Source organism: Physella acuta, unplaced genomic scaffold, assembly GCF_028476545.2.
Source record: "Physella acuta isolate Inbredline_101_S28 unplaced genomic scaffold, ASM2847654v3 ptg000059l, whole genome shotgun sequence".
NCBI classification, from domain to species: Eukaryota; Metazoa; Mollusca; class Gastropoda; family Physidae; genus Physella; species Physella acuta.
In genome coordinates, this window is record NW_026731579.1 from 132,762 (window position 1) to 142,662 (window position 9,901).

General features: G+C 38.1%; 1 protein-coding gene across 1 annotated transcript in view; it reads left to right on the plus strand.

The window, feature by feature from the left end:
- Window positions 1-2,767, plus strand: part of LOC131948475 (VWFA and cache domain-containing protein 1) — a 36,365-nt gene extending 33,598 nt beyond the window's left edge. The window contains exon 30 of the mRNA XM_059310080.1: window positions 591-2,767. Coding sequence (XP_059166063.1) covers window positions 591-1,027 — 437 coding nt within the window. The 3' untranslated portion in view covers window positions 1,028-2,767. The remainder of the gene's footprint in view (window positions 1-590) is intronic.
- The last annotated feature ends 7,134 nt before the right edge of the window (window positions 2,768-9,901 follow it).

A 9,901-nucleotide genomic window follows, 5' to 3' on the forward strand; every position in this document is an offset into this window, starting at 1 on the left:
CAAGTTTTTAGTTTTCTTAAGTCACTATTTATTTGAGTGGACACTTTTTAAGTTTTTTGTTTTCTTAAGTCACTATTTATTTGAGTGGACACTTGTCAACTTTTTAATTTTCTTAAGTCACTATTTATTTGAGTGGATACTTTTCAAGTTCTTTGTTTTCTTAAGTCACTATTTATTTGAGTGGATACTTTTCAAGTTTTTTGTTTTCTTAAGTCACTATTTATTTGAGTGGATACTTTTCAACTGAAGTTTTTAGTTTTCTTAAGTGAAAGTCACTATTTATTTGAGTGGACACTTTTCAACTCAAGTTTTTAGTTTTCTTAAGTCACTATTTATTTGAGTGGACACTTTTCAAGTTTTTAGTTTTCTTAAGTCACTATTTATTTGAGTGGATACTTTTCAAGTTTTTTGTTTTCTTAAGTCACTATTTATTTGAGTGGACACTTTTCAAGTTTTTAGTTTTCTTAAGTCACTATTTATTTGAGTGGATACTTTTCAACTCAAGTTTTTAGTTTTCTTAAGTCACTATTTATTTGAGTTTTTTTTTTTTTAAATTGTAGCTAATGAGATATTTCCTCTTGTTTTTGTAGGTCACACCAACTTTGTCCTGGCGTCGTTTGAGAACCCTGCCAGTGTTTCTCCGTACCGCGTCAACACATCATACAGACGTCCTGCTGGTGGGGACAGTGACCACGGCTACAGCACAATGACCCCACATGAAGACAGCGAGCACGCCTCCATGCCCTGTCTTGACCCCTTGTCCATCGGCAAAGACAGATTCAGACCTACAGGGCACACACTGTCACTGTGTAAACCTCCTGTTCTCCCCCCACCCCCACAGTCATATTCTAGGCGGAGTCGGAGCCCCACCCCTCCCCAAACTCGTTTACCTACCTCTACATATTCAGCTATACCTGAACAAACAATTTTACCCTACAGTGGAGGCACCACTGTACTGGGCATCACTGAACATAGTCCACATAGCATGCTAGCTAATGTTCAAGTGCATATGGTGGATACACACTGATAGCCATGGATTTAGCTGGATCCCATCGAGACAAATATCCTCATGGGATACACACGGATACGCATGGATCTAGCTTGATCATATTGTGACAAGTGTTCTCCTGGATTCCATCACATCACAAGGAATTGATGTGACACTTGCCTGGCACCCAGTGAGCACAGTGTTCTGGTTGAAGTAGCATCACCATCTGTGTGATGGAGGACCAGCCTAGGCTTAGGACATGGCATCAGTTCTTGTGTAGATGTGGAGAGACCTGGGCATCTTGTGTAGATGTGGAGAGACCTGGGCATCATTTCTTGTGTAGATGTGGAGAGACCTGGGCATCTTGTGTAGATGTGGAGAGACCTGGGCATCATTTCTTGTGTAGATGTGGAGAGACCTGGGCATCTTGTGTAGATGTGGAGAGACCTGGGCATGTAGATGTGGAGAGACCTGGGCATCAGTTCTTGTGTAGATGTGGAGAGACCTGGGCATCATTTCTTGTGTAGATGTGGAGAGACCTGGGCATCTTGTGTAGATGTGGAGAGACCTGGGCATGTAGATGTGGAGAGACCTGGGCATCATTTCTTGTGTAGATGTGGAGAGACCTGGGCATCAGTTCTTGTGTAGATGTGGAGAGACCTGGGCATCATTTCTTGTGTAGATGTGGAGAGACCTGGGCATCAGTTCTTGTGTAGATGTGGAGAGACCTGGGCATGTAGATGTGGAGAGACCTGGGCATGTAGATGTGGAGAGACCTGGGCATCTTGTGTAGATGTGGAGAGACCTGGGCATCTTGTGTAGATGTGGAGAGAGGTTTGTGTGGGAAACATGATCTTTATGCTGCAGCAATTCAACTCAATTATGGACTGTGATGATTTTCTATTCATGTTATATTTTTCTGTTACTGATTGCTCTTTTTGTCAGTTTTTTCATGTTTTGATAAAGTGTAGCATACCAGTTATTGTAAGTAGTTACTAGATGTCTGGGGTTTACATCCCACTGGTGCTTGTCATTTTATATCCAAAGATGTCTTGTCCAGTTTACATTGAGTCAGTGTTTACATTGTTCCTACATTTGAGGGAATGGCTAGCATACCCAAAGATGTGCCTGCATCTGGTTGAATGTCAGTAAATGTCCAGTGTGTGTCCAGTGTGTGTCCAGCGTATGAAACCTCTCAGGGATTATGTTATAGCAAACAGCAAAAGTTCTGACCTCATTTTGTCTTTGGTTACATCCTTACTTTAGCCATGATTCTCATTTGTTATGATCTGCTCCAGCATTGGAAACTGTAGAACACATCCATCTCTGCCTAGTCTAGGTTTAGCCCAGCCAATGAGGGATCATGCACATTTTGTAAACTACAAAACTACAGCAGTTTTAACCCACCACCCCTACCCTCTACAGCAGTAATGTCATAGACCACCCCACCTAATAGGCCATTGTGCCTACTTTTGTCACCTTATAAAATAGTTAAGTTAAAGTTAACAATACCACAGATCACCTTCCCTATTCCCTCCCGTATTATATAACACTCAGATCTCCCCCCCCCCCTACAGAACAAAGAACTATCAAAAGATTTGAATAATTTAAAACTCCTTCAACTAGTATTCTACAGTTAAACAAATTTGTGTCTCTATATATGGTTCCTGTAACTAAAAACTTGAAACAAATGGTTACAACTTTAGATTGCTTTTGAAGTTAAACGAAATAAATAAAACCAAAAGTTCTAGACAACAACCCTAACGCGCCCCTCCCCCCCCCCCCCCCCATTATATGTGCATACCACTTAAATGCTGCCTCGGTCTAGCTTTAGGTAGACATTTTTACATTTAATTTTGTAATTATTTACATTCATCATAGATATATTTAGCATAAATGGTAATAATATTTATTACTTTGAAGTATGTTTTTAAATAATGTTGTGAGATGAGCTTGAAGTATTTTTTGTCTGTTCATATATGTCTAAACCCAAAATATTTCCTAGTGATTCCAGTTGTATGTTGAGATAAATGGTACATTGGCTATAAATAGAACAAACTTGGATCACGTGACTTCCAAGAAGTCATTGTATTGATGCCTCATTGTGGATATCATTTAGTGGCTGTACATAAGAAGTGATAGATTTTATTCTTTACTCTTGGACATCATTTTTCTAGAACCCCTTGACTGCAAGTCATGACTGATTAGATAAGTGACTCGATGGACAAATTATGATTGTTTAGATAAATGACTTGATGGGCAAATGATGACTTTAGATTAAGGACTGTTGGCCAGTTATGACTGCAGTGACTTTGACAAATGGTATAGACAGTATATTGACTGTATGCAACCCCTCCCTCTGGTTTAGATACAATGTATTGTTTTAATTATGCAATTAATTATGCATTTTAAATAGTTTATTCTGGATGTCTCACTAGATATCTATGCATGTGTAAGTTTATTTTATCAAGAGGCATGTTATTTTCTGTTGCAAATAAGGAACATATTTCTTTTGATTAAATGGCCAGTATAAAATTAAAATATTGAAGTGAATTTTTATATCACCTAGATTTGTTAGTTTCCTACTGATTTTGATTTGTGTAAAATTCTATTTAAAAGCAGGGTCATTAATGCTATTTAATGTTAGAAGGTAAGCAAAGTTGTAGAATTTCTCTGCAGGTTTTCCTGCTTGTTGATGTTTTGGTTGTTGGACTGTCCCTTTGATAGGCTTGAGTGAATCAGAGATCCTGGGAACATCAATCTCTTCATTAGTTAAGTGCTGCATGCACTTCAATTATGTGTAATTTGTTAAGCAATGCAATAATCAATATTTAATCATCTTACACAAACATCTATCCAATATGGAGTCAACTACATTTATGAACAGGATCTAAAGATAATACATTACCAGATAATTTGATGATGTTGTTTGATTAGGGTGTTAGCAGTTTAAAATCTTGTTTACATCCAGTCATATTGACCGACAATGAACCAATACATGAACGAGTGAGAAAGTCCTAGCTTGTCTGTTTCCATTGAATGATCTCCTACAAGGCCAGCCACTCTGTTGTGTAGTCAGACAACTGACAATCATTTCCCTTCAGGGGAGATAATCTCACATAGTTTAACCTGGTGAGTTTAGACCCACGGTTACCTCCCTTGTATATACAGTCTAACCAAAATGCAGAGAATGAGTTTTCCCATTAAAAATCAATTTGTGGTTAATTAATTGAATAATAATTGAATTGGAAACCTTCTAGTATATTCAGTGGTCTAGTGACAGTAATGTATACATATATTATTAAAAAATGAAATATTTTCCAAATGACAAAATTGTACAATTTATGTGTGAAAGAAAGTATGAAATAAACTAATATGACATTTTCTCTGGTATTTCTGCCATTTTTCATTATTGTTGTTGCTGTGTTCAATACAGACCACACGTTTTTGCTGTGTTCAATACACACCACAATTGTTGCTGTGTTCAATACACACCACAATTGTTGCTGTGTTCAATACAGACCACAACTGTTGCTGTGTTCGATACAGACCACAATTGTTGCTGTGTTCAATACAGACCACAATGGTTGCTGTGTTCAATACAGACCACAACTGTTGCTGTGTTCAATACAGACCACAACTGTTGCTGTGTTCAATACAGACCACAACTGTTGCTGTGTTCAATACAGAACACAACTGTTGCTGTGTTCAAACATGAGGTAATCTGGTTTGAATTGTGTCGAATGCATCCAATCAACGAGACTGAAATATGATAATATCAAAAAAGAAAAGAATTTCTCGTTAGACCTAGCGAGGTAGAGGTCATGTTTCTTGACCTCAGGGACGTACTATAGTCACATATCTGAACCAAGATCCGAACTCAAGACCTTCACACTAGCAGTCCAACGTTCTATCATTCGACCAATCCGTCCTTATAGAAGTTTATATACCTAAACAATCAGACGATAGCCCCACACTCCTAGACAACCACACATCTAAACAACACTGAGCCCATCACACCCCATGACAACCACACGCCATGACAACCACACATCTAAACAACACTAAGCCCATCACACCCCATGACAACCACACGCCATGACAACCACACATCTATAACAACACTGAGCCCATCACACCCCATGACAACCACACGCCATGACCACAATACGCCATGACAACGTTCCCATGCAATACACACATCCCAACAACCACACACATCACCACACACACACCCACATCCCGACAACCACACACATCACCACACACACACAATCCTAAACCACCACCCCACCCTTACCTTCCCAATCGAAATAAATTGGGTCACATTTAATTTAGCGGTACCGTCTGAAGCCGTAGCAGACGGTCGGATGGTCTGTGACTGAAGACCTAGACGGGCCCTGGGTCATCAGTTGCCGTCTGCCTCATCAGACAGACTCCATTAGCGCGGGAACTCACGGGGATACGTCTGTTGTCGGCTGACTGGTCGGGTGGTTAGAGCTCTGTGTGGGAATGTCTCGGAGTGTATGTGTGTGTGTGTGATGGTGTGTGTGATGGTGCGGGTGTTAACAAGATTCGCTGTTCTTATACACAATTAAACATTGGAAATAGTTGACTAGTTGAAATAATAATTTTTCAGTCACGATTTTCAAATTCTTATCAATTTTTATGGACTGAACACAAAGATGAAAGCACGATACAAATTGTCCCTTATTTTTAAAAAAATGTACAGCAAATTGTCTGTAACTAGATCCATACCAATCCATAAATCATAAAGGTTGAGCGGGGGGGGGGGGGGGGGGGGGTGCAAAATTGAAAGTTTGAGGGGGGAGGGGGGTGCAAATCAAAAGTTTGTCCTCGGGGGCCGGGGAGGGACGCTACGCCTCTGATATATACATTTATAATGCGGGAAAAAATTTGAACCCCCGCCCCATGAGACGATCCTGGCTACGCCACTGATCATAGTCATAACAATTTTATGCCAACAGTCATATGCCACTGGTCAAATGTCAACAAACATTTGCCAGCAGTCATATGCCAGCAGTCATATGCCAAAAGTTATATACCAACAGTCGAAAATCATATGACGAAGGTTTAAGCCGTATGAAGAGGTACACACAATTGTTAGTTTCGTATGGCTGACCACGTCCAGTATGGTTGATCACGTCCGGTCTATTGCTTTCATGGAGTTCGTCACCAAAGGACTGTTGGATTCAGTTGGTCAAATATGACTTTATTAGACTCAGTCATTGATGGTCAAAAATGACTTAGTTGGACACAAAGTTGGTCATAAAATGACTTTATTAGACTCAGTCATGGATGTTAAAAAATGACTTAGTTAAGAGAGTTGTTCAAAAAATGACTTTATTGGACTCAGTCATTGATGGTCAAAAATGACTTAATTGGACACAAAGTTGGTCATAAAATGACTTTATTAGACTCAGTCATGGATGTTAAAAAAATGACTTTGTGATTTCTTCACTTACTCTAGCCACAGCAAAGGCTGTAAGACATACATTTCTCTAAGTTCACTTCGGATGTATCTTGATACAAGTACACGCTGAAAGATATAAGACCTAGATCTATATGACCTCTCGTTGAGTATGGTGATGTACAACATATTAGGCCCTTTACAGTTAGTAACAACATCCTTGCATTATCTCCCCTACTAGATCAATACACATATGCATTAATTAATCACTTCTGAAACGTGTTTGTATTGAATAAAGCTAAATTAACCGATTCGTTTTGACACAGATTTCTTTGGTGTAAAAGTAAAAATACTTTAACCCGAATTAATAATGGACTCGTCCATCTTCTTACCTATCCTCCCAATTACCTTCATTAAGCAGCTAGCAAGTAGTGCCAACTTTTTGGGGAATATCCGATATAAAGTCCCTATCTTTAGGCCATCATTTGGTATCTTGTATACATCGTCAAAAGATGTTAGAAGTTAAGACGATCTTCTGAGGAATTTTATTTTCTTGAGACGTATTTTGATTAATTATTTCCATTTTTGATTATTGAAGGGAGCAAAGTAGAAATTTCCGGGAAGATAAACGCTTTATGATATATTGAACGAGAAGTTTTCAACATAAAATGTTATAAATGTACACACGTAAAGAATAATACCAATATGTCCTTACTCCACCGTCAAGGCTAGTCTCTAAACATCTAACTTCATTTGACCGTGTTTCAATCAATAGGATACAATTTATTACTGGGCAAAAACATCTGAGGCCACTACTACATGACGTGTACAGCCAATTTCCTGGGTCACGTCACAGAACACACTATCGTTTGTACACATCTCTCATCACGACAGATCAAATGTATGGGAACATACACATACACACATAGACACACATATAAACATACAAATATAGGCACACCGATACACATACACACAGGCACACAGATACACATACACAAACACACATAGATATACATACATACATACATACACAAACACACATAGGCACACAGATAAACATACGCAAACACACATAGGCAGACAGATACACATACACAAACACACATAGGCACACATAGACACACAAATACACATATACATACACACACATTGACACAGATAACACTTACATGAACACAAACCGATACAGAGACACAGATAGGCTATAGGATGTTCAATACACATATAGGCACTAGCCAATACACATAAACAACACATTTACACATTTGCCATTTAATAGACACAAACATATAGACACAAAACCAATAAGCAGACACAGTTACAGACACACACACACGACGCTGAGATGTACACAGAGACACGCACATAAATAATACAAAACAACAACAAAACAAAATGTATTGGTATATCAATTATTTGGGAAAACATGCGAAAATGTGAAGTATCAAAACATTTAGAGTTGTAGTTCATGATAAGGTGTCGAGGCTAAAAATAGATGTAAACGTGACTGTATTTTGTGTATGACTGGACTAACAAATGTATGACTGAACACATCATGTGTATATGATTGAACTAACATTACGTATGTGAATGAATTAAACAAGTCTGTCTGATACATAAAAAAACAACATCCTGCATAATTCAAAAAATTTCAAGATAAAAAAAAAACGATTGCGGCCGTTTTGTTTTTGAAATCAACCCATTTTTGTACACGTCTACCACTGGGTCTGTGGCTGGGGAAACCTGGCAACAGCATGGGGGAGGGGGAGGGGAGGCTGAGCATAATTACATCAATTTTTACGGGGTGGATAATTCGTTTAGTGCTGATACTCATATGGCTGCTGCATGGACGAACCAGAAAAATTGTCGGTAAAAAATGTTGCCCTGTCTTAAACAAGTAGGAAAACTAGTAAACTTTCACGATTTATTGTCTAGTTCAAACCCCATGACAAAACTAGTAAACTTTCACGATTTATTGTCTAGTTCAAACCACTGGACAAAACTAGTAAACTTTCACGATTTATTGTCTAGTTCAAACCACTGGACAAAACTAGTAAACTTTCACGATTTATTGTCTAGTTCAAACCACGTGACAAAACTAGTAAACTTTCAAGATTTATTGTCTAGTTCAAACCCCATGACAAAACTAGTAAACTTTCACGATTTATTGTTTAGTTTAAACCATATGACAAAACTAGCCAATGTAATACCCAGTAACACGAAAAGGTGTAAGAATTCTGACACGTCATGACGAAGAGCAAAGTGTTTACGATTCATAGTTACATTCAATCATACTTAATAACATTACAACTTTTAAAAATAAAATAACACACATTTTCTATACACGTATAAAATTCAATGACTTTTCAGCAGATACATTTAAACACATCACATCCATATTTTCAAACACATTATTGATTTGAGAAGTAGGCCCATAGTTTTTGTTTTGGTAAATCATGTTTAAGGAGAGAGTACTCTACACATTTTAATTAGACAAACATGTAAAAGAATGGCGTCCTTGGTTACCAGACACTCGGCGCCACCTGGAGTACACCCGTATCACGTGACAGGAAGTCGGCTGGCTTGTTGACACGAAGATCCCATGCGAACATCAAAGAGCCATCGAACTCTGGGACGGAGATAACGCCGATCAGAGATCGATGGCCGGAGTCAATTAGCTGATCAGAGAGCGGGTCATTGACTTGTGAGATCAGTCAGGCTTGACCGGCGATAGGGAGATCGATTTTAAGTTGTTGAACAAAGAAAATTTTAAAAAGTCGATTTTAAGTTGTTGAACTAAGAAAATAAAAATTCGATTTTAAGTTGAACATATGGAATAAAATGTCGCTTCAACATATTTAGTGCAGGGAATAAATATATTCTATTAAAACTGGTAAACCATAGTTATAAAAAGTTGATTATAAATTGTTGAACAATAGAAAAAACTTTTAAGCTACTTTCCCTTGTTTAAAAAATTAAAGCCACTTTTAATTCCCGATGTTAAACCACTTTAAGTTAAAATGGATATTTTGTTAAAATCGATTTTTTTTTCCTTTTGTTTAAAATCAACATTTATTTCCTTTGTGTAAAATCGACTTTTCCAGTTGTGTAAAAAGATAATTTAAACTGTGAAAATAAAAGTGGCAAAATAGGATTTTAACATTAAAACCGGGAACAAACATCGATTTTTAGATTATTAAACAACAATTATAAAAAAAATCCATTTTAAGCGGATTAAGGACGGGAATTAAAATGTCGATTTTAACTAGTTTTAAAATTTGGAAGTTTATCAACAAAGGGGCATACCGTTGTCTTACCAACGGTCACCCTCATAAGCGCGGGGCGAGTACTCGACTCGGGTATCGTACGCGGCACTTACTTTGAGTACTGAATAGAGATGACAGTTTACCCTCCGTGTCGCGCAGGGGCGACGCGCGCGACAGACCTTCCCGCGCTCAGCGCAGGGATTACTCTCTGAC